General features: G+C 49.1%; 1 protein-coding gene across 1 annotated transcript in view; it reads left to right on the top strand.

The window, feature by feature from the left end:
- Positions 1–26332, top strand: part of SMC5 (structural maintenance of chromosomes 5) — a 403478-nt gene that overhangs the window by 197018 nt on the left and 180128 nt on the right. The window contains exon 11 of the mRNA XM_063913893.1: positions 13048–13161. Coding sequence (XP_063769963.1) covers positions 13048–13161 — 114 coding nt within the window. The remainder of the gene's footprint in view (positions 1–13047; positions 13162–26332) is intronic.

Raw genomic sequence — 26332 nt, 5'->3', positions numbered from 1 at the left:
GCTTTAGGACTACCTGGTGTGCACTGGCTCCTCCCCCTATGACCCTCCTCCAAGCCTCAGTTAGATTTTTGTGCCCGAACGAGACGGGTGCAGGCTAAGGGGCTCTCCTGAGCTGCTTAGTGTAAAAGTTTAAAGTAGGTTTTTTATTTTCAGTGAGACCTGCTGGCAACAGGCTCACTGCACCGAGGGACTAAGGGGAGAAGAAGCGAACTCACCTGCGTGCAGAGTGGATTGGGCTTCTTAGGCTACTGGACATTAACTCCAGAGGGACGATCACAGGCCCAGCCATGGATGGGTCCCGGAGCCGCGCCGCCGGCCCCCTTACAGAGCCAGAAGAGTGAAGAGGTCCGGAAAATCGGCGGCAGAAGACGTCCTGTCTTCAATAAGGTAGCGCACAGCACCGCAGCTGTGCGCCATTGCTCTCAGCACACTTCACACTCCGGTCACTGAGGGTGCAGGGCGCTGGGGGGGGCGCCCTGAGACGCAATAAAAAAACCTTTTTTTGGCAAAAAATACATCACATATAGCTCCTGGGCTATATGGATGCATTTAACCCCTGCCAAATTTTTCCATTAAAAAGCGGGAGAAAGGCCGCCGAGAAGGGGGCGGAGCCTATCTCCTCAGCACACTGGCGCCATTTTTTCCTCACAGCTCCGTTGGAGGAAGGCTCCCTGACTCTCCCCTGCAGTCCTGCACTACAGAAACAGGGTAAAACAAGAGAGGGGGGGCACTAAATTGGCATATTAATATATACAGCAGCTATATTAGGGAAAAACACTTATATAAGGTTATCCCTGTATATATATATATAGCGCTCTGGTGTGTGCTGGCAAACTCTCCCTCTGTCTCCCCAAAGGGCTAGTGGGGTCCTGTCCTCTATCAGAGCATTCCCTGTGTGTGTGCTGTGTGTCGGTACGCTGTGTCGACATGTATGAGGAGGAAAATGGTGTGGAGGCGGAGCAATTGCCTGTGTTAGTGATGTCACCCCCTAGGGAGTCGACACCTGACTGGATGGTCTTATGGAAAGAATTACGTGATAGTGTCGGCACTTTACAAAAGACTGTTGACGACATGAGACAGCCGGCAAATCAGTTAATACCTGTACAGGCGTCTCAAACACCGTCAGGGGCTATAAAACGCCCGTTACCTCAGGTCGATACAGACACTGACACGGACACTGACTCCAGTGTCGACGGTGAGGAAACAAACGTATTTTCCAGTAGGGCCACACGTTACATGATCACGGCAATGAAGGAGGTTTTGAACATTTCTGATACTACAAGTACCACAAAAAAGGGTATTATGTGGGGTGTGAAAAAACTACCCGTAGTTTTTCCAGAATCAGATGAATTAAATGAGGTGTGTGATGAAGCGTGGGTTTCCCCCGATAAAAAACTGCTAATTTCTAAAAAATTATTGGCATTATACCCTTTCCCGCCAGAGGTTAGGGCGCGTTGGGAAACACCCCCTAGAGTGCATAAGGCGCTCACACGCTTATCAAAACAAGTGGCGTTACCGTCTCCTGATACGGCCGCCCTCAAGGAACCAGCTGATAGGAAGCTGGAAAATATCCTAAAAAGTATATACACACATACTGGTATTATACTGCGACCAGCAATCGCCTCAGCCTGGATGGGCAGTGCTGGGGTGGCTTGGTCGGATTCCCTGACTGAAAATATTGATACCCTGGACAGGGACAATATATTATTGACTATAGAGCATTTAAAGGATGCATTTCTATATATGCGTGATGCACAGAGGGATATTTGCACTCTGGCATCAAGAGTAAGTGCGATGTCCATTTCTGCCAGAAGAGGGTTATGGACGCGACAGTGGTCAGGTGATGCGGATTCCAAACGGCATATGGAAGTATTGCCGTATAAAGGGGAGGAGTTATTTGGGGTTGGTCTATCGGACCTGGTGGCCACGGCAACGGCTGGGAAATCCACCTTTTTACCCCAAGTCACCTCACAGCAGAAAAAGATACCGTCTTTTCAGGCTCAGTCCTTTCGTCCCCATAAGGGCAAGCGGGCAAAAGGCCACTCATATCTGCCCCGGGGCAGAGGAAGGGGAAAAAGACTGCAGCAGACAGCCTCTTCCCACGAACAGAAGCCCTCCCCCGCTTCTGCCAAGTCCTCAGCATGACGCTGGGGCCTTACAAGCGGACTCAGGCACGGTGGGGGCCCGTCTCAAGTATTTCAGCGCGCAGTGGGCTCACTCGCAAGTGGTCCCCTGGATCCTGCAGGTAGTATCTCAGGGGTACAAATTGGAATTCGAGACGTCTCCCCCTCGCCGGTTCCTGAAGTCTGCTTTACCAACGTCTCCCCCCGACAGGGAGGCGGTATTGGAAGCCATTCACAAGCTGTATTCCCAGCAAGTGATAATCAAGGTACCCCTCCTACAACAGGGAAAGGGGTATTATTCCACGCTGTTTGTGGTACCGAAGCCGGACGGCTCGGTGAGACCCATTTTAAATCTGAAATCCTTGAACACTTACATAAAAAGGTTCAAGTTCAAGATGGAGTCACTCAGAGCAGTGATAGCGAACCTGGAAGAAGGGGACTATATGGTGTCTCTGGACATCAAGGATGCTTACCTCCATGTCCCAATTTGCCCTTCTCACCAAGGGTACCTCAGGTTTGTGGTACAGAACTGTCACTATCAGTTTCAGATGCTGCCGTTTGGATTGTCCACGGCACCCCTGGTCTTTACCAAGGTAATGGCCGAAATGATGATTCTTCTTCGAAGAAAAGGCGTCTTAATTATCCCTTACTTGGACGATCTCCTGATAAGGGCAAGGTCCAGAGAACAGTTAGAGGTCGGAGTAGCACTATCTCAAGTAGTACTACGACAGCACGGATGGATTCTAAATATTCCAAAATCGCAGCTGATTCCGACGACACGTCTGCTGTTCCTAGGAATGATTCTGGACACAGTACAGAAAAAGGTGTTTCTCCCGGAAGAGAAAGCCAGGGAGTTATCCGACCTAGTCAGGAACCTCCTAAGACCAGGCCAAGTGTCAGTACATCAATGCACAAGGGTCCTGGGAAAGATGGTGGCTTCTTACGAAGCGATTCCATTCGGCAGATTCCACGCAAGAACTTTTCAGTGGGATCTGCTGGACAAATGGTCCGGATCGCATCTTCAAATGCATCAGCGGATAACCCTGTCTCCAAGGACAAGGGTGTCTCTCCTGTGGTGGCTACACAGTGCTCATCTCCTAGAGGGCCGCAGATTCGGCATTCAGGATTGTGTCCTGGTGACCACGGATGCCAGCCTGAGGGGCTGGGGAGCAGTCACACAGGGAAGAAATTTCCAGGGCTTGTGGTCAAGCATGGAAACGTCACTTCACATAAATATCCTGGAACTCAGGGCCATTTACAATGCCCTAAGTCAGGCAAGACCTCTGCTTCAGGGTCAGCCGGTGTTGATCCAGTCGGACAACATCACGGCAGTCGCCCACGTAAACAGACAGGGCGGCACAAGAAGCAGGAGGGCAATGACGGAAGTGGCAAGGATTCTTCGCTGGGCGGAAAATCATGTGATAGCACTGTCAGCAGTGTTCATTCCGGGAGTGGACAACTGGGAAGCAGACTTCCTCAGCAGACACGATCTTCACGCGGGGGAGTGGGGACTTCACCGAGAAGTCTTCCACATGATTGTGAACCGTTGGGAAAAACCAAAGGTGGACATGATGGCGTCCCGCCTCAACAAAAAACTGGACAGATATTGCGCCAGGTCAAGGGACCCTCAGGCAATAGCTGTGGACGCTCTGGTAACACCGTGGGTGTACCAGTCAGTGTATGTGTTCCCTCCTCTTCCTCTCATACCAAAAGTACTGAGAATCATAAGAAGGAGAGGAGTAAAGACTATACTCGTGGCTCCGGATTGGCCAAGAAGGACTTGGTACCCGGAAATTCAAGAGATGCTCACGGAAGACCCGTGGCCTCTACCTCTAAGAAAGGACCTGCTCCAGCAGGGACCATGTCTGTTCCAAGACTTACCGCGGCTGCGTTTGACGGCATGGCGGTTGAACGCCGGATCCTGAAGGAAAAAGGCATTCCGGATGAAGTCATCCCTACCCTGATCAAAGCCAGGAAGGATGTGACCGTACAACATTATCACCGTATTTGGCGAAAATATGTTGCGTGGTGCGAGGCCAGGAAGGCCCCTACAGAGGAATTTCAACTGGGTCGATTCCTGCATTTCCTGCAAACAGGACTGTCTATGGGCCTAAAATTAGGGTCCATTAAGTTTCAAATTTCGGCCCTGTCAATATTCTTCCAAAAAGAACTAGCTTCTGTTCCTGAAGTTCAGACGTTTGTCAAGGGAGTACTGCATATACAGCCTCCTTTTGTGCCTCCAGTGGCACCTTGGGATCTCAATGTAGTTTTGGGGTTCCTAAAATCACATTGGTTTGAACCACTCACCACTGTGGACTTAAAATATCTCACATGGAAAGTGGTAATGCTGTTAGCCCTGGCTTCAGCCAGGCGTGTTTCAGAATTGGCGGCTTTATCCTATAAAAGCCCTTACCTAATTTTTCATACGGACAGGGCAGAATTAAGGACTCGTCCTCAATTTCTCCCTAAGGTGGTTTCAGCATTTCACTTAAACCAGCCTATTGTGGTGCCTGCGGCTACTAGGGACTTGGAGGATTCCAAGTTACTGGACGTAGTCAGGGCCCTGAAAATATATGTTTCCAGGACGGCTGGAGTCAGAAAATCTGACTCGCTGTTTATCCTGTATGCACCCAACAAGCTGGGTGCTCCTGCTTCTAAGCAGACTATTGCTCGTTGGATTTGTAGTACAATTCAGCTTGCACATTCTGTGGCAGGCTTGCCACAGCCAAAATCTGTAAAAGCCCATTCCACAAGGAAAGTGGGCTCATCTTGGGCGGCTGCCCGAGGGGTCTCGGCTTTACAACTTTGCCGAGCAGCTACTTGGTCAGGGGCAAACACGTTTGCTAAATTCTACAAATTTGATACCCTGGCTGAGGAGGACCTGGAGTTCTCTCATTCGGTGCTGCAGAGTCATCCGCACTCTCCCACCCGTTTGGGAGCTTTGGTATAATCCCCATGGTCCTTTCGGAGTCCCCAGCATCCACTAGGACGTTAGAGAAAATAAGAATTTACTTACCGATAATTCTATTTCTCATAGTCCGTAGTGGATGCTGGGCGCCCATCCCAAGTGCGGATTGTCTGCAATACTTGTACATAGTTATTGTTACAAAAATCGGGTTATTGTTGTTGTGAGCCATCTTTTCAGAGGCTCCTTCTGTTATCATGCTGTTAACTGGGTTCAGATCACAAGTTGTACGGTGTGATTGGTGTGGCTGGTAAGAGTCTTACCCGGGATTCAAAATCCTTCCTTATTGTGTACGCTCGTCCGGGCACGGTATCCTAACTGAGGCTTGGAGGAGGGTCATAGGGGGAGGAGCCAGTGCACACCAGGTAGTCCTAAAGCTTTTTACTTTTGTGCCCAGTCTCCTGCGGAGCCGCTATTCCCCATGGTCCTTTCGGAGTCCCCAGCATCCACTACGGACTATGAGAAATAGAATTATCGGTAAGTAAATTCTTATTATTTCTTTTTTTTAATAAGGCTCTAACAAAATGTGGGGGAAAAATGTGAAAAAAAAGTGAAGCGCTGTGAATACTTTCCGGATGCACTGTATGTACTGCTTAGGTTTATTGTGGCTTTGCATCTCTTATGGTGGGCATACACGATCAGATAAAATACCTGTTAGAGTTGGCAGGCATTTTATCTGACCCTGCCAATATCTGAGATCACTCACAGTGCATGTCGCGTGATATCTGGGCTCCAAGGACGGGGATGAGACCGCTCCCTGTTCCTCATCTGAAGGAACAGGGGAAATGTCAGCCGGCGTTAGGGCATACACTTCCCGATGTGACCGATCGGAAACTTCAAAATATTGCATCGGAGGGACATGCTGGATGATCCAGCATACCCGACCAATCGATATTTTCGGGATTGGTCGGCCACATACACGCTGCAATTACCTGGCTGATCCGCTGACATTGGGTAGATTGGCCACGTAATTGTATACTGTGTTCCCAGTATAAGCAATATTTCTAAATAGCAGACACTGAAGTTGTTCTTGTTCTGAGATCTTGGTATTGGGGAATCAGGAGGTTTAGTGCTGTGATAGCACATTTCTCTGACGTCCTAAGTGGATGCTGGGGACTCCGTCAGGACCATGGGGATAGCGGCTCCGCAGGAGACAGGGCACAAAAATAAAGCTTTAGGATCAGGTGGTGTGCACTGGCTCCTCCCCCTATGACCCTCCTCCAAGCCTCAGTTAGGTTTTTGTGCCCGTCCGAGCAGGGTGCAATCTAGGTGGCTCTCTTAAGGAGCTGCTTAGAAAAAGTTTTTAGGTTTTTTATGTTCAGTGAGTCCTGCTGGCAACAGGCTCACTGCATCGAGGGACTTAGGGGAGAGAAGTTCAACTCACCTGCGTGCAGGATGGATTGGCTTCTTAGGCTACTGGACACCATTAGCTCCAGAGGGAGTCGGAACACAGGTCTCACCCTGGGGTTCGTCCCGGAGCCGCGCCGCCGACCCCCCTTGCAGATGCTGAAGATTGAAGGTCCAGAAACCGGCGGCAGAAGGCTTTTCAGTTTTCATGAAGGTAGCGCACAGCACTGCAGCTGTGCGCCATTGTTGTCACACACTTCACACCATAGGTCACGGAGGGTGCAGGGCGCTGCTGGGGGCGCCCTGGGCAGCAATGTATAATACCTTTTATGGCTAAAAAATACACCACATATAGCCCTTGAGGCTATATGGATGTATTAAACCCATGCCAGATATCTCAAACTCCGGGAGAAAAGCCCGCCGGAATAGGGGGCGGGGCTTATTCTCCTCAGCACACAGCGCCATTTTCCTGCTCAGCTCCGCTGTGAGGAAGGCTCCCAGGACTCTCCCCTGCACTGCACTACAGAAACAGGGTAAAACAGAGAGGGGGGGCACTTTTTTTGGCGATATTTTATATATTTAAGCTGCTATAAGGATACAACACTTATATAAGGTTGTTCCCATATATATTATAGCGCTTGGGTGTGTGCTGGCAAACTCTCCCTCTGTCTCCCCAAAGGGCTAGTGGGGTCCTGTCTTCGATAAGAGCATTCCCTGTGTGTCTGCTGTGTGTCGGTACGTGTGTGTCGACATGTATGAGGACGATGTTGGTGTGGAGGCAGAGCAATTGCCGATAATGGTGATGTCACCCCCCAGGGAGTCGACACCGGAATGGATGGCTTTGTTTATGGAATTACGTGATAATGTCAGCACATTACAAAAATCAGTTGACGACATGAGACGGCCGGAAAACCAGTTGGTACCTGCCCAGGCGTCTCAGACACCGTCAGGGGCTTTAAAACGCCCTTTACCTCAGTCGGTCGACACAGACCCAGACACGGACACTGAATCTAGTGTCGACGGTGAAGAAACAAACGTATTTTCAAGTAGGGCCACACGTTATATGATCACGGCAATGAAGGAGGCTTTGCATATCTCTGATACTGCAAGTACCACAAAAAGGGGTATTATGTGGGGGGTGAAAAAACTACCTGTAGTTTTTCCTGAATCAGAGGAATTGAATGATGTATGTGATGAAGCGTGGGTTAACCCAGATAGAAAAGTGCTAATTTCAAAAAAGTTATTGGCATTATACCCTTTCCCGCCAGAGGTTAGGGCGCGCTGGGAAACACCCCCTAGGGTGGATAAGGCGCTCACACGCTTATCAAAACAAGTGGCGTTACCGTCTCCTGATACGGCCGCCCTCAAGGATCCAGCTGATAGGAAGCTGGAAACTACCCTAAAAAGTATATACACACACATACTGGTGTTATACTGCGACCAGCCATCGCCTCAGCCTGGATGTGCAGTGCTGGGGTGGTCTGGTCGGATTCCCTGACTGAAAATATTGATACCCTGGATAGGGACAGTATTTTATTGACTATAGAGCAATTAAAGGATGCTTTTCTTTATATGCGAAATGCTCAGAGAGATATTTGCACTCTGGCATCGAGAGTAAATGCGATGTCCATATCTGCCAGAAGAAGTTTATGGACGCGACAGTGGTCAGGTGATGCGGATTCTAAACGACATATGGAAGTATTGCCGTATAAAGGGGAGGAATTATTTGGCGTCGGTCTATCGGATCTGGTGGCCACGGCAACTGCCGGAAAATCCACCTTTTTACCTCAGACCCCCTCCCAACAGAAAAAGACACCGTCTTTTCAGCCGCAGTCCTTTCGGTCCTATAAGAACAAGCGGGCAAAAGGACAGTCATATCTGCCCCGGGGCAGAGGAAGGGGTAAGAGAGGACAGCAAGCAGCCCCTGCCCAGGAACAGAAGCCCTCCCAGGGTTCTGCAAAGCCCTCAGCATGACGCTGGGGCTTTACAAGCGGACTCAAAAGCGGTGGGGGGTCGACTCAAGAATTTCAGCGCACAGTGGACTTGCTCACAGGTGGACCCCTGGATCCTGCAGGTAGTATCTCAGGGTTACAGGTTGGAATTCGAGAAGTCTCCCCCTCGCCGGTTCCTAAAGTCTGCTTTGCCAACGTCTCCCTCAGACAGGGCGACGGTATTGGAAGCCATTCACAAGCTGTTTTCTCAGCAGGTGATAGTCAAGGTACCCCTCCTACAACAAGGAAAAGGGTATTACTCCACGCTATTTGTGGTACCGAAGCCGGACGGCTCGGTAAGACCTATTCTAAATCTGAAATCTTTGAACCTGTACATACAGAAATTCAAATTCAAGATGGAGTCACTCAGAGCAGTGATAGCGAATCTGGAAGAAGGGGACTTTATGGTGTCCCTGGACATAAAGGATGCTTACCTGCATGTCCCAATTTGCCCTTCACATCAAGGGTACCTCAGGTTCGTGGTGCAAAACTGTCATTATCAGTTTCAGACGCTGCCGTTTGGATTGTCCACGGCACCTCGGGTCTTTACCAAGGTAATGGCCGAAATGATGATTCTTCTTCGAAGAAGAGGCGTATTAATTATCCCTTACTTGGACGATCTCCTGATAAGGGCAAGGTCCAGAGAACAGCTGGAGGACGGAGTAGCACTAACCCAATTAGTGCTGCAACAACACGGGTGGATTCTGAATTTTCCAAAATCTCAGTTGACACCGACAACACGTCTGCTGTTCCTGGGAATGATTCTGGACACGGTTCAGAAAAAGGTGTTTCTTCCGGAGGAGAAAGCCAAGGAGTTATCCAAACTTGTCAGGAACCTCCTAAAACCAGGAAAAGTGTCTGTGCATCAATGCACAAGAGTCCTGGGAAAGATGGTGGCTTCTTACGAAGCGATTCCATTCGGCAGATTCCACGCACGAACTTTTCAGTGGGATCTGTTGGACAAATGGTCCGGATCGCATCTGCAGATGCACCAGCGGATAACCTTATCACCACGGACAAGGGTGTCACTTCTGTGGTGGTTGCAGAGTGCTCATCTGTTAGAGGGCCGCAGATTCGGCATACAGGACTGGGTCCTGGTGACCACGGATGCCAGTCTGAGATGCTGGGGAGCGGTCACACAGGGAAGAAACTTCCAGGGAGTATGGTCAAGCCTGGAGATGTCTTTTCACATAAATATACTGGAGCTAAGAGCGATTTACAATGCTCTAAGTCTGGCAAAACCCCTGCTTCAGGGTCAGCCGGTGTTGATCCAGTCGGACAACATCACGGCAGTCGCTCACGTAAACAGACAGGGCGGCACAAGAAGCAGGACAGCAATGGCAGAAGCTGCAAGGATTCTTCGCTGGGCGGAAGATCATGTGATAGCACTGTCAGCAGTGTTCATTCCGGGAGTGGACAACTGGGAAGCAGACTTCCTCAGCAGACACGATCTACACCCGGGAGAGTGGGGACTTCATCCAGAAGTCTTCCACATGATTGTGAACCGTTGGGAAAAACCAAAGGTGGATAAGATGGCGTCCCGCTTCAACAAAAAACTGGACAGGTATTGCGCCAGGTCAAGAGACCCTCAGGCAATAGCTGTGGACGCTCTGGTAACACCGTGGGTGTTCCAGTCAGTGTATGTGTTCCCTCCTCTTCCTCTCATACCAAAAGTACTGAGAATTATACGGCAAAGGGGAGTAAGAACGATACTCGTGGCTCCGGATTGGCCAAGAAGAACTTGGTACCCGGAACTTCAAGAGATGCTCACGGAGGATCCGTGGCCTCTACCACTAAGACGGGACCTGCTTCAGCAGGGACCGTGTCTATTCCAAGACTTACCGCGGCTGCGTTTGACGGCATGGCGGTTGAACGCCGAATTCTAAGGGAAAAAGGCATTCCGGAAGAGGTCATTCCTACACTGGTAAAAGCCAGGAAGGAGGTGACTGCACAACATTATCACCGCATTTGGAGAAAATATGTTGCGTGGTGTGAGGCCAGGAAGGCCCCCACGGAGGAATTTCAACTGGGTCGATTCCTACATTTCCTGCAAACAGGATTGTCTATGGGCCTCAAATTGGGGTCCATTAAGGTTCAAATTTCGGCTCTGTCGATTTTCTTCCAGAAAGAATTGGCTTCAGTTCCTGAAGTCCAGACTTTTGTAAAAGGAGTACTACATATACAGCCCCCGTTTGTGCCCCCAGTGGCACCGTGGGATCTTAATGTAGTTTTGGATTTTCTCAAATCCCATTGGTTTGAGCCACTCGAATCGGTGGAGTTGAAATATCTTACATGGAAAGTAACCATGCTACTGGCCCTGGCTTCAGCCAGGAGAGTATCAGAATTAGCGGCTTTATCATATAAGAGCCCATATCTGATTTTCCATTCGGACAGGGCAGAACTGCGGACGCGTCCTCATTTTCTGCCTAAGGTGGTGTCAGCGTTTCACCTGAACCAGCCTATTGTGGTGCCTGCGGCTACTAACGATTTGGAGGATTCCAAGTTGTTAGACGTGGTCCGGGCATTGAAAATATATATTTCAAGAACGGCTGGAGTCAGAAAGTCTGACTCGCTGTTTATATTGTATGCACCCAACAAGCTGGGTGCTCCTGCTTCTAAGCAGACGATTGCTCGTTGGATTTGTAGCACAATTCAACTTACACATTCTGTGGCAGGCTTGCCACAACCAAAATCTGTCAAGGCCCATTCCACAAGGAAAGTGGGCTCATCCTGGGCGGCTGCCCGGGGGGTCTCGGCATTACAACTCTGCCGAGCAGCTACGTGGTCGGGGGAGAACACGTTTGTAAAATTCTACAAATTTGATACCCTGGCTAAAGAGGACCTGGAGTTCTCTCATTCGGTGCTGCAGAGTCATCCGCACTCTCCCGCCCGTTTGGGAGCTTTGGTATAATCCCCATGGTCCTGACGGAGTCCCCAGCATCCACTTAGGACGTCAGAGAAAATAAGATTTTACTTACCGATAAATCTATTTCTCGTAGTCCGTAGTGGATGCTGGGCGCCCATCCCAAGTGCGGATTGTCTGCAATACTTGTACATAGTTATTGTTACAAAAAAATCGGGTTGTTATTGTTGTGAGCCGTCTGTTCAGAGGCTCCTACGTTTGTCATACTGTTAACTGGGTTCAGATCACAAGTTGTACGGTGTGATTGGTGTGGCTGGTATGAGTCTTACCCGGGATTCAATATCCTTCCTTATTGTGTACGCTCGTCCGGGCACAGTATCCTAACTGAGGCTTGGAGGAGGGTCATAGGGGGAGGAGCCAGTGCACACCACCTGATCCTAAAGCTTTATTTTTGTGCCCTGTCTCCTGCGGAGCCGCTATCCCCATGGTCCTGACGGAGTCCCCAGCATCCACTACGGACTACGAGAAATAGATTTATCGGTAAGTAAAATCTTATTTTTATATATTATGAAATATTGGCATAGTGTAAGTTTTAGGAGACAATGAGATGCAATTGTGATGACTACCTGAAGCACTGTTTGTTGAAGCTGCTTCTTATGGTCTGCTTGTTTATCGACTCCTCCAGCTAGTAATACCTGAATCATAAGCATTGCACCTTTTATTATATCAAGCTGATTTTCACCTTTAAATGAAACAGATGTTTTAATAGAATTTGTGTTTATTTAGGTTTTATATGTTAGATCCAGTTTTTGCATTTGTTAATAACTGTCCACACACTACATACTTGCCTACTCTCCCGGAATGGCCGGGAGGCTCCCGAAAATCGGGTGACCCTCCCGACCCTCCGGAAGAGCAGGCAAGTCTCCTGATTTGAGGGGTCCCACCTGCCCGTCCGTCCACTTTGTGTGTAAAGTCCGGGCAGTCGATGACGCGATTCTTGCTGAATCGCATCATCATAGCCACGCCCCCTACAGTGTAATGCCGGTGATCACGGCATTACAGAGCGGGGGCGTGGCTTAAAGGATGTATCACCGTAACCCCGCCCCGGCCTTGCTCCGCCTCCGGCCCACAACCTCCTTACGTCACAGCGCTCCCCGGCCCGCCTGTTGAGCCGACCTGGCTGCTCTCTCCCGTAGACACTATGGTCTCATGTATACTGTAGATCTCTACTTTATTACAATACAAATATTATAAGACATCTGTGCCACTACATGATTAGAAAGCCCTCATTAACCACATTAGCATATAACTGAGCATTTGTAATGACTGAGTTGTCATAACGGGATACATACGATACATCGGCTGTTGGTATCCCGTCAGCCAGTACAGCAGGTGTCCCCTTGAGGGCTTGCCACGCAATGGGCCGGTGGCGAGCTTCGCTCACCACAGATTATATTCCCACTCGGGTGGTGGTGTAGACTCACCACCTGAGTGGGATTACGGGGCTGCAGTCGGGATTCCGACTGCCGAAATTAAGCCGCTGTTGGGATCCTAAACGCCGGGATCCTGACAGGTGGTATATTAACCACGTACCATCACAACATCCTAATAAGTTGTGCTGCTGCACGAAGTGTTTAAATGCTCTATTCTATTGTTTTGCCATCACCATCATTCAGAATACATATATATTCAAGGGATTTGTGTTTACTTTGCTATTGCTTATCAGTTCTAAAAATTATATCCATTTGCTTTCTACAGGTTAATGTGAAAAACAATCAGCATGCCAAATATGTGGAAAATCACATTTCCATGAATGACATGAAGGCCTTTGTTTTTGAATGTCAAGAGGATATGGAAATGTTTTTGAAAGAGGTAAAGTGTATGTTCCTCATTGTCATTTAAGTTGGTATTTTAAAAAAAAGCAGTTTATTTTTGTATCATTTACACTGGACAATGGCCCTCATTCCAAGTTGTTCGCTCGCTAGCTACTTTTAGCAGCATTGCAAACGCTAGGCCGCCGCCCTCTGGGAGTGTATCTTAGCATAGCAGAATAGCGAACGAAAGATTAGCAGAACTGCTACTAAATAATTTCCTGCAGTTTCTGAGTAGCTCCAGACCTACTCCTAGATTGCGATCAGCTCAGTCCGTTTAGTTCCTGGTTTGACGTCACAAACAAGCCCTGCGTACGGCCAGCCACTCCTCCGTTTCCCCAGCCACTCCTGCGTTTTAGCCTGACACGCCTGCGTTTTTTAGCACACTCCTGGAAAACGCTCAGTTTCCACCCAGAAACGCCCCTTTCCTGTTAATCACTCACCGTTCAGCAGTGCGACTGAAAAGCGCCGCACGAATAACAGCAAAACTGCTACGTTTTTAGTTAAATAACTAAGCGCATGCGTGCTGCGTACCATGCGCATGCGCATTTAGCAGCAAATCGCAGCATAGCAAAAATCGGCAACAGGCGAACAACTCGGAATGACCACCAATGACTGTCACATCCTAATTCAGAGCCTCGTTTGAAAACCATATTAATTTCAAATACAGGTTGAGTCTCCCTTATCCAAAATGCTTGGGATCAGCAGTATTTTGGATATCGGATTTTTCTGTATTCTGGAATAATTGCATAACATAATGAGATATCATGGCGATGGGACCCAAGTCTAAGCACAGAATGCGTTTATGTTTCATATACACCTTATGCACATAGCCTGAAGGTCATTTTAGCCAATATTTTTAATAACTTTTTTGTATTAAACAAAGTTTGTGTACATTGAGCCATCAGTAAACAAAGGTTTCACTATCTCAACTCTCACTCAAAAAATTCCGTATTTCAGAATATTTGGGTATGGGATTCCTTGTTTACAATTTATCTTACGTCCTAGAGGATGCGGGGGTCCACATTAGTACCATGGGGTATAGATGGGTCCACCAGGAGCCATTGGCACTTTAAGAGTTAAGAGTGTGGCCTGGCTCCTCCCTCTATGCCCCTCCTACCAGACTCAGTTTAGAAAATGTGCCCGGAGGAGCCGGTCACAGCTAGGGGAGCTCTCCGGAGTTTCCTTAGTAAAGTTTAGTTTTAGAGTTTATTATTTTACAGGGAGGCTGCTGGCTACAGCCTCCCTGCATCAAGGGACTGAGGAAGGGATCAGTGTCCGCCCTGCAGGGTATGAGCCACTGTCTCCGCTGACTGGACACTGAGCTCCAGAGGGGATAGAACGTTCCCCGCCGCAGGGGATCGCTCACCCCAGCAGCATGCCGCCACCCCCTTGCAGAGCTGAAGATTGTGGCGAGTGAGTCACCGACGCCCCTAGCAAGCGAGAGGCCGGTGTGAAGATGGCGGCATCAGGGTAGGATCGCAGTATTAACTGCGCTCCGGAGGCTCAGCGGTACATAGTGGGGCGCCCTGAGCCAGCGCCTATACCCTACACTGGTCACGCAGCCTGTCGGGGTCCCCAGAACTCAGCCAGCATCATCCTTAGGCCAGTATAATCCTGTGAAGAGCGGGAAGACAGTGTTATTTTGGGTGCGGAGCTTCTCCCCAGAGCGGACCCAGCAGCGTTTCAGCGCCATTTTCCTGCCTGCACAGCGCTGACAGTGAAGAGCAAGTCCCTCCACAGCATCTCCAGCTATCTATCACGGTACCAGGGGGTTGTAGAAGGGGGGGAGGCTGCAAAATGACTGTGTAACCTGTCAAGGTGCACAGTCAGCGCTAATAGGGGGTCTCCCTTTATATTGAAAGCGCTGTGTGTGGGTTGGCTCCAATCTCTGTGTCTCTCTTGCCTTTCTTGGGGGTGAAACTCTGTCTGCCCTCCCCTGTGTGTGTGTGGAGTGTCTGTGGCTCCATTAAACTATTCCAGGGACTCTGTGTCATATGCTGCAGAGGATATGTCCTCTCAAGATGATCCCATTCCATGTAATCAGGAGTGCACTGGTTTAGCACAGATTCCAGCAAGGGAGCCTGAGTTGTTATCCTCTATCAAATATATGATTTCTCAGATTTCTAATAGGGTTGCACAAAATGAATCTGCAACTCAGGCTTTACAGAACTCTATGGCAGTCTGGCCCAGTTCTGGTACATCAGGGCTCCCAGATGTATATTCCCATAACTGTGCTCTTGCTCATATCATGCAGGATGATACCGACTCTGATACTACAGACGGTGACAGGGATGTGTTGCGGGGGGATGCATCACTTGCAAAAGGGGTGCAGTTGATGATAGAGGCTATTAGGGATGTGTTAAATATTGCGGATACAACACCCGAGCAGGTTGAGGAGGCTTACTTCACTGAAAATAAGAAAGCCTCGCTAACCTTCCCTGCGTCAAAGGAATTAAATGCAATATTTGAAAAGGCTTGGGAAAACCGGGATAAAAAATTCCAGATGCCTAAAAGAGTTCTTGTAGCGTTTCCTTTCCCGGTAGAGGATTGGAAAAAATGGGAAAACCCGCTTATTGTTGACGCGTCAGTATCCAGACTCTCAAAAAAGTTTGTTTTACCTGTTCCAGGATCTACCGCCTTGAAAGAGGCGGCTGATCGTAAAATTGATAATACGCTCAAATCCATGTACACGGCTTCTGGGGCAACACTACGTCCCACTATTGCCAGTGCTTGGATTGCCAATGCTATAGTAAAGTGGTCAGGCACGCTACTTGAGGATTTGGATACTATGGAGAAATGTGATGTTGAATTGTTTTTACGTAACATTCAGGATTCGGCAGGGTTTCCTGTAGAATCCATGAAGGACCTGGGTTCCATGGCTGTGGGGATTTCCTCCATGTCAGTATCAGCTCGTCGAGGGCTGTGGTTGCGCCAGTGGTCTTCCGACGCGGAATCCAGGAGAAGTGTGGAGACCCTACCCTACACAGGTCAGGCTCTCTGGGGAAGCGTTAGATGCGTGGATTTCCACGGCTACGGCTGGTAAGTCACCCTTCCTTCCCTCAGCTACACCTGCTCCAAAGAAACCCTTTTCTTCAGTTACACCACAGTCCTTTCGGTCTAACAAGCCCAGAAAGGCAAAGCCATCCAACACCTTCTTTCGGGGAGCTCGGCCCAAGTTCAAGAAACCTGTGGCCGCAGGTTCCCAGGAACAGAAATTTGCTTCAGGTACACCAAAGTCCGCCGCATGATGGTGGACTGCATGCCCCGGAGGTGGGGCCGGTTGGAGCGAGACTCATTTCAGTCGTGTCTGGGTGTCCTCCGGCCTGGACCCCTGGGTGCAAGATATAGTGTCCCAGGGGTACAAGCTGGAATTTCAAAATCTCCCTCCTCACCGATTTTTCAGATCAGGCTTGCCAGCTCTGCTGGCAGACGGGACTGTCCTGCAAGAAGCCGTCCAGAAGTTGGTGGAGGCACAGGTTATTTTGCCAGTACCACCACACATGCAGAACAAAGGTTACTATTTGAACCTTTTCGTGGTACCGGAACGGGATGGTTCAGTCAAGCCCATTCTGGACTTAAAATCACTAAACCCCTTACTGAGGGAGTTTAAGTTCAAAATGGAGTCCCTAAGGGCGGTGATATCAGGTCTGGAGGAGGGCGAATTCCTAGTATCCCTGGAGATCAAGGATGCATACCTCTTCATTCTGATTTGGCTGCCGCATCAGGCTTATCTGCGATTTGCACTGTTGGACTGTCAGTTCCAGGCTCTCCTATTCGGTCTTTTCACAGCACCAAGTGTGTTCACCATGGTGATGGCGGAAATTATGATTCTCCTCCGCAGACAGGGGGTGAACATAATTCCGTATCTGGACGATCTGCTGATAAAGGAGAAACTGTTACGGTCCATAACACTCACGACTCAGCTTCTCAGAAAAAAATGGTTGGATCCTGAATCTTCCAAAGTCACATTTGCTACACACCAGAAGATTGTCCTTTCTGGGAATGATTCTCGACACGGAAGTGCAGAGGGTGTTTCTCCCAGTGGAAAAGGCGTTGGTGATTCAAACGATGGTCTGGGATGTCTTGAAGCCAGCCCGGGTGTCAATTCATCAGTGCATTCGCCTTCTGGGGAAGATGGTGGCCTCGTACGAGGCTCTGCAGTACGGGAGGTTTCACGCTCGGTCCTTCCAAGTGGATCTCCTAGACAAGTGGTCGGGATCCCATCTACACATGCACCAGAGAATTCCTCTGTTGCCAATGGCCAGGATTTCACTCCTCTGGTGGCTGCAATTATCTCACCTTCTGGAGGGCTTCAGGTTCGGGATTCAGGACTGGATCCTTCTAACCACGGAATCAAGTCTCCGGGGCTGGGGCGCAGTCACTCAAAGGGAAACCTTCCAAGGAAGGTGGTCAAGCCTGGAATCCGGCCTGCCGATAAACATTCTGGAACTAAGAGCCGTCTACAACGGTCTCCTCCAAGCGGCCCATCTTCTGAGAAATCGGGCCATTCAAGTGCAGTCGGACAGTGTGACAACAGTGGCTTACATAAACCGACAGGGCGGAACGAAGAGCAGAGCTGCAATAGCAGAGGTAACAAAAATCATCCTCTGGGCAGAAAAGCACACGTTGGCGCTGTCAGCAATTTTCATTCTGGGAGTAGACAACTGGGAAGCGGACTTCCTCAGCAGACACAATCTCCATCCAGGGCTCTCCATCCGAAGGTGTTCAAGGAGGTAACATCTTTGGGGCGTACCCCAGATCGACATGATGGCCTCTCGTCTCAACAAGAAGCTTCAGTGGTATTATTCCAGGTTGAGGGACCCGCAAGCAGTGGCGGTGAATGCCCTAGTTGACTCCGTGGGTGTTCCAGTCGGTGTATGTGTTTCCTCCACTTCTACTCATTCCAAGAGTTCTAAAGCTCATAAGGAGAACAAAGGTTCAAGCGATCTTCATTGCTCCAGACTGGCCAAGAAGGGCTTGGTACGCGAATCTTCTGGATCTACTGCAAGAAGAGCCGAGGCCTCTTCCTCTTCGGGAGGATCTGCTGCAGCAGGGGCCGTTCGCTTATCAAGACTTACCGCGGCTACGTTTGATGGCATGGAGGTTGAACGCCTGATACTAGCTCGGAAGGGCATTCCGAACAAGGTTATTCCTACCCTGATGCAAGCTAGGAAAGGAGTAACGTCTAAACATTACCATCAAATTTGGAAAAAATATATTTCTTGCGGTGGAGTTTCAACTGGGACGTTTTCTCCTCTTACAAGCTGGTGTGGATATGGGCCTTAAGTTGGGATCTGTGAAGGTCCAGATTTTGGCACTATCCGTTTTCTTCCAAAAACAATTGGCTACCCTCCCTGATGGGGGTAATTCCAAGTTGATCGCAGCAGGAAATTTTTTAGCAGTTGGGCAAAACCATGTGCACTGCAGGGGGAGCAGATATAACGTGCAGAGAGAGTTAGATTTGGGTGGGTTATTTTGTTTCTGTGCAGGGTAAATACTGGCTGCTTTATTTTTACACTGCAATTTAGATTGCAGATTGAACTCACCACACCCAAATCTAACTCTCTCTGCACATGTTATATCTGCCCCCCCTGGAGTGCACATGGTTTTGCCCATCTGCTAAAAAAATTTCCTGCTGCGATCAACTTGGAATTACCCCTGATATTCAGACCTTTTTGAAGGGGGTTCTGCACATCCAGCCTCCCTTTGTACCGCCTGCGGTGCCTTGGGACCTTAACGTGGTGTTGCAGTTCCTCCAGTCGGACTGGTTCGAGCCTCTACAGGAGGTTGAAGTCAAATTTCTTACATGGAAAGCGGTCACTTTGTTGGCTTTAGCTTCTGCTAGACGTGTGTCGGAGTTGGGGGCTTTGTCCTGTAAAAGCCCATACTTGATCTTCCACGAAGATAGAGCTGAACTCCGGACACGTCAGCAGTTTCTTTTGAAGGTTGTCGGCATTCATATCAACCAACCTATTGTGGTGCCAGTGGCTACTGACTCCTCAATTTCATCAAAGTCCTTGGATGTTGTAAGGGCTCTGAAAATATATGTGAATAGGACTGCTCGTCACAGGAAATCGGACTCTGTTTGTCCTGTGTGATCCCAAGAAAATTGGGTGTCCTGCTACTAAGCAGACCATCTCTGCTGGATCAGGTTCACGATCCAGCATGCACATTCTACGGCAGACTTGCCGTGTCCTACATCTGTCAAGGCCCACTCTACTCGTAAGGTGGGGTCTTCCTGGGCGGCTGCCCGGGGTGTCTCGGCGTTACATCTTTGCCGAGCAGCAACTTGGTCTGGGTCGAACACGTTTGCTAAGTTCTACAAGTTCGATACTTTGACCTCTGATGATCTGAAGTTCAGTCAATCAGTTCTGCAGGAGCCTCCGCGCTCTTCCTCCCGTTCTGGGAGCTTTGGTACATCCCCATGGTACTAATGTTGACCCCAGCATCCTCTAGGACGTAAGCGAAAATAGGATTTTGCTTACCTACCGGTAAATCCTTTTCTCGTAGTCCGTAGAGGATGTTGGTTTTAGTTAAGTACTGCATTGTTACTTGGTAAGTACGATTTCAGCGGTTGCTGAGTTATCAAGCTAAGTTCGCTTGATGTGCCTTGTATGTGTGAGCTGGTTTGAATCTCGCCACTATCTGTGTTAAATCCTTCTCTCGAAGATGTCCGTCTCCTCGGGCACAGTTTCTAGACTGAGTCTGGTAGGAGGGGCATAGAGGGAGGAGCCAGCCCACACTCTCAAACTCTTAAAGTGCCAATGGCTCCTGGTGGACCCGTCTATTCCCCATGGTACTAATGTGGACCCCAGCATCCTCTACGGACTACAAATAAAGGATTTACCAAAATCCTATTATTTACTATTTCATTTTTTATTTACTTTTATTGAAGCATGACAAAATAAAACATTATGAAGTTACAGAAGAAAATATATCCATTTGCACATAAGTTATAAACAATATGCTAGCAATTTTCTGTTCAGTAATACAAACAATTCAAGTACATATTGCATTGGGATACACATAAAAGTATGTATTGATCGCACTGAGCAAAATAATATGTGCGTCCCAGGGACCCCTCACTTTAAAACATTGGGGTCCTACTTCACTGTTTTTGGGTTACATCACATCTTATGCTTTATGGGCAATGCTGGTGACAGGCAGCAGTTAGGATAGAGCTGGGCATTGAGACAGTCCGCTGTTGGCGTAGAGCTGGGGGTTGAGGCTTGGAGCACTTGGGGTTAAGGGCAGACAGTACTAGCGGTAGGGAGGAAGTAAGGGCAGGCTGCAGTGTGGGAAGTTATGTGAGCAGGTAGCAGTTGGGGTAAAGGGGGATATGGGCATGCAACAGTTGGGGTAGAGAAGGGATAAGGATAGGCAGCAGCTGGAGTAAGAAGGGGGTTAGGGGTAGGCAGTACTAGGGCAATTGCGGGGGTAGGAAGGTGGTATCTACTGGGGCAGTACTGGGGATAGGGGTAGATAGCAGCTTGGGCAGTACTAGGTGCATGTAGTGGGTTAGAGTCAGACAATACTGGGGCAGTGCTGGGGATAGGGAAAGGGTAAGATAGCGGGATTTGAAAGTCCACTGCTTTGTAAATAGACCTCTAAATCACAGTGAAATGTAGTTCTCTGCTGCGGGGTACACTGGGCTCCACAAGGATTAACATCGGGGTGTAGAGTAGGATCTTGATCCGAGGCACCAACAGGCTCAAAGCTTTTGACTGTTCCCAAGATGCACAGCACCGCCTCCTATAACCCCGCCTCCTTGCACAGGAGCTCAGTTTGTAAGTTGGAGCCATGCAGTAAGCAGGCACTTAACAGGAGGGCTGCCTTTGGCAGCCTGTTGATAGCTTTTCTTAAAAAAAAAAAAAAAGACCGAAGAATTCTTCTAACAAGACTTCAGGGCTGCAGTGTGTAAAGTTTCAGACTTTTCTGACTGCAGCTCCATCACCACCAGCGCCGCTGTATACTCCCGCGCCCTGGTTGCCGGGTCATTGCAGCGGAGGCTCAGGTTCCTTCCAGCGTCAGTCACACACACACCACTGTCGTCCTGCATTGCGGTGCCGGAGAAACGGGGGAGGTAAGGGGGCCCTTTGGCCACACTTTACCGTGATCCGGCGCGGCCGTGGGAGGCCGACCGCGCGCGCGATGGTGTGGACACTGTTACTGGGCAGCCGCTCCACTAGTCACCAGGGACATTAACAGGGCACAAGTCTGGGGTTTTTTACTCTAAATAACCCCGTTTTTCAAGGCCCGCAGCGCCCGGTGGGGATGCCAGCATGGGGAGCAGGCCTGACCTGTAGCCCCTCCCCCAGCCCCAGGGCGCCATTTCTGCAAATGTTCCCGTCCTGGAGCTGCATTTCTCTCCCTCACTCCCTGTCAGCAGCCATCACAGACAGAGCTGAGCTGTTCCTGGGACTGCTGGGCCAAATCCTCCTCTGTAAAGCCACCTGATCGCCAGTGCTGTGTATATTCTAGGACATTGAAGTATTCTACCTGTCACTGGGACAGTGTTAGTTAAGAAAGAGTGCATACATTTAGGGTTGTGTGGTACAAACACCCTGTGATATACATCCAGTATCTACTGTGTTTTGTTATATCTATTGTTGACACATATAGCCATACTATTACTTTGTATTGCTAGTCCAGTGCAGTTTTATGGTACATAATTTCTGCATGGTACTCTTGTGACTATATATGTGTGTGTGGATGTTGCTGCTGCGTGGCTGCCTTATGAGTATTTCACTCAGCATGCTGCTCCTATATTTCTATGCCGGAGGGGGCTAAGTGTATCAGGTTTTTCTGTATAATAAAGGCTTTGTTTCACAAGATATACTTTCTGTGTATTTTTACTTGTGATTTATAGTCACCCTATGTATCTCTTGAACTCCCGGTTGTGCTGTCATAGTCACACTTCACTGGGAGTTCTTGCTAGGTATATCGCTGCTAAGACTTGTACCAGGTTGCCCGATTTTGTGCACATTAGTATGTTGGCTACACGTGGCAACGGAGCTGGGGTTTCTCCCACATTGCGTTTTGGTGATTCTGCAGACGTGATGGAGGAGAATATGGCAGCTGAGAGTTCAGTTTCAGGGGGTTCCTTACCCCCAGTGGGTCCGCAGCACCAGGGGCATCACAGGACCCACCTTGGGCTACCTTTTCCACGCTGTGAAACACACTTGTAACTAAATTGGCACCCCCTGTGGGACCACCTGTGCCAATGCAACAGTTTATGGTCCCTGCTATTAATCCGCCATGGGCAGATTAAATCTCCACTCAGTTACAGCATTTGAACCGGTCATTGTCTAAATCTAAGTGTCACTCTCGCCCGCCTAAGACTAAGTCGTCTTCTAAATGGGCCAGTACCTCCTCCCAATCCACTGCTATCCCAGACACGTCCTCTGAGGAGGATGGTGCATATACTGACCCCACAGGCACTGAATCAGATGTTTCTGATGGGGAAGGGAAATCATTGGTGGATGTCCCGGATTTGATTGAGGGAATTAGGCTAATTCTTCAGGTGTCTGATGATCCTGAGCCTGAGGCTGTCTCTAAAAAGCCGGATATGTTTAAACGTAAGAAGGTAGTTAAACAAGTTTTACCTCATTCTGAACACCTGGTTGACATACGTCAGGAATCCTGGGAAAATCCTGGGGGAAAATTCACACCAAATAAGAGACTGTTGGCTCGCTATCCTCTCTCTGCGGAGATATGTAAAAATTGGGAAACTCCTCCGCCTGTAGATTCTCATGTGGCGCGCATGGTAGTTTTCTCTGCTCTGCCAGTAACTACCGTCACCTCTCTGAAGGAACCGACGGATAGACGTGTGGAGGGTTGTTTAAAAGACACCCTAACAGGGGCTGTGCATAGACCAAACATTGCAGCAACATGGGCTGCAGAAGCTGCTGAGGCATGGCCTCAGGAGCTTGAGGCGGAACTGCATTCCAACACATCTGATCATGCCCGACAATGTCTCTCATATATTACCACGGCTTCTCTGTACCTTAAGAAGGCGGCTTCCAGTGCTGGCGGCTAAGGCTGCTACTACGTCCGTCTTGGCCATACGTATCCTTTGGTTGAGATCCTGGTCGGTGGATATGGATTCCAAGAAAACCCTGGAGGTGCTTCCTTTCAAGGGAGACATTCTCTTTGGCTACTGCTAAAACAGCTTGCCTACCTAGTACAGCTCCTTCCACACACAAGGCTAAAAGTACTTTCCCTCTGCCCTTTCGTCCTCCAGGTAAAGCAAAAGGTCAGGCGTATCCGAAGCAAGCTCCTGCTTCCAGACCTGCAAAGCCCAGACCAAAGCATGCCTGGGCTGTCCATCAGCCTGCTTCCAAAACTGACAAGCTTGCCGCATGATCCCAGAGTGGGGGACCGACTTCTATGTTTTGCCCAGAAATGGTTGATGACCACTTCAGAGGGAAGTCGTCACTCAAGGTTACGCCATACCCTTCAAGAATCGTCCCCCTCATTGATTTTGCCTGACAGATGTGCCTCTGGATCCGGCAAAAGCAAACACTTTGCACTCGGTAGTACACTCCCTACTGACCACAGGAGTGATGGTACAGGTGCCTCTAGCTCAGAGAGGCAAGGGGTACTATTCACCGCTGTTCCTGGTCCCGAAACCGAACGGGTCCTCGCTGCCCATTCTCAATCTGAAGTCCTTTAACAAGCATGTGCGGGTCTCCAAGTTTCGTATGGAAACTCTTCGCTCTATTGTTCTGGCCTTGGAGCCTGGGGACTATATGGTCTCCCTGGACATACAGTATGCCTACCTGCATATTCCTATTGCGGGGTCTCATCAGCAGTACCTGAGGTTTGCGGTGGGCATCCTTCATTACCAATTTCGGGCGTTACCCTTTGGTTTGACAACGGCTCCCAGAGTTTTCACCAAAGTTATGGCGGTCATGACGGCTACACTCCGCCGTCAAGGAGTCAGGATCCTACCGTATTTGGACGATTTGTTGATCCTGGCGAATTCCCCAGATCTTCTCCTGTGTCATCTCGATCTGACGGTCCAGTGCATGAAAGCGCACGGGTGGCTGATCAACTGTAAGAAATCCTCCCTGGTTCCTGCTCATAGCATGGTACACCTGGGAGCGATATTGGACACAACCAGCGGTTGTTCCTTTCTCAGGAGAGAGTCCTGAAACTTCAGGACAGGATTCGATGCATCCTATCTCGTCCGCAAGTGTCGATTCATTCGGCAATGCAAGTGCTAGGTCTCATGGTGTCGGCTTTCGACATGGTGGAGTATGCTCAACTCCATTCTCGCCCTCTGCAGAAGCTGATTATGTCCAAGTGGGACGGCCTGCTTCACCGGATCAGATCTCACATGATTTCCTTGTCTCCGGAGGTCCGCCTGTCACTGAGCTGGTGGCTTCAGGACCAACGATTGAGCAGGGGACGTCCCTTCTGGATATCCAACTGGGTCCTGCTGACGACGGATGCCAGTCTGAGAGGTTGGAGGTTGGGGCACGGTGTTGGAACAACACTCTCTCCAGGGTCGGTGGACCGAGGAGAAGTCACTACTCCCGATAAACATTCTGGAATTGCGGGCAGTGTTCAATGCGTTGACAATGGCCCAGCATCTGATACAGAACAGACCTGTTCAAGTGCAGTCGGACAACGCCACCACGGTGGCATACAACAATCATCAGGGCGGCACCCGAAACCGCATGGCAATGAGAGAAGTATCACAAATTCTTCAGTGGACAGAACGCCATCTGCCGGCCATATCCGCAGTGTTCATTCCGGGCGTTCTGAACTGGGAAGCGGACTATCTCAGTCGTCAGGACGTACACACCGGAGAGTGGAGCCTCCATCCGGAGGTGTTTCAACTTCTCGTGGGGCCTTATACATGTGGATCTGATGGCGTCTCGACACAATCACAAGGTTCTGGTCTTCGGAGCAAGGACAAGGGATCTTCAAGCTGCGTTCGTGGACGCTCTGGCAATTCCATGGAACTTTGAGCTGCCGTATGTGTTTCCTCCAGTGTCACTCCTACCCAGAGTAATACGGAAGTTCATGCAAGAAGGAGGAAACCTACTTCTGGTCGCTCCAGCGTGGCCCAGGCGGCACTGGTTCTCCGATCTACAGGGCTTCTCGTTGGATCGTCCCCTTCTACTTCCACAACGGCCAGGCCTCCTCGTTCAGGGCCCTTGTGTTTACCAGGATTTTGCCCGTCTGGCTTTGACGGTATGGCTCTTGAAGCTTCTGTCCTGAGGGCCAAGGGTTTTTTCTTAGGCGGTCGTTCAAACTATGTTGAAGGCTTGTAAGCCGGCATCTGCTCGGATTTACCATAGGGTCTGGAATGCTTACTTTACTTGGTGTGCGTCATGACGTTTTCAAGTTTAGTACGGCCAAACTGTTGGCCTTTCTACAACAAGGCCTGGACTTAGGCCTGCGTCTGGCCTCCCTCAAGGTTCACATCTCTGCCTTGTCAGTTTGGTTTCAGAGAAAGATTGCTACCCTACCTGATGTCCATACATTCACTCAGGATGTGTTGCGTATTCAGCATCCTTATGTGCCACCTGTGGCCCCTTGGGATCTGTCGGTGGTTTTGTAGGCCTTACAAGAGTCTCCGTTTGAGCCTCTTACCTCTGCTGACCTTAAGTGGCTTTCTCTTAAGGTGTTATTCTTACTGGCTATTGCTTCAACTAGAAGGGTCTCGGACTTGGGTGCCTTATCCTGTAAGTCTCCCTATTTGATTTTTCACCGTGACCGGGCAGTTCTGAGAACACGGACAGGTTATTTACCCCAGGTGGTGTCTTCCTTCCTATATAATTATTTATTATTGCTTGCAAAAATTAAATATATTCTAAAAAATGTTTTCATTCAAAACAACCACCGGCCAGTGTAATTAAATATCTTATTTTTATATTAAAAAGAAAAAGAAAATCAAAACACTTAACACAGCCTATATAAATTTTCACATATACAGATACTAAATTTCATTCAATGTGAACACTTTGTGTCACCCTTGCCTGAAATAATATCTAAAATAGATACAATCGTACATAAAAGCTCAAGCAGAGATTAGTATCACTAAGTTGCTGTAAAATGTATCACTATTGCACTCTGAGGTAAAAGAAAAAGAAAGAGTCTTTCTTCTGAAGCTGATGGTAACAATTCAGCTAAATGGCTGCACACTCTGTTAAGGC

Source organism: Pseudophryne corroboree, chromosome 1 (assembly GCF_028390025.1).
Source record: "Pseudophryne corroboree isolate aPseCor3 chromosome 1, aPseCor3.hap2, whole genome shotgun sequence".
Classification (NCBI taxonomy): Eukaryota; Metazoa; Chordata; class Amphibia; order Anura; family Myobatrachidae; genus Pseudophryne; species Pseudophryne corroboree.
Note: the sequence above shows the minus strand (reverse complement) of the source record. Positions and strands in the feature narration are given on the sequence as shown.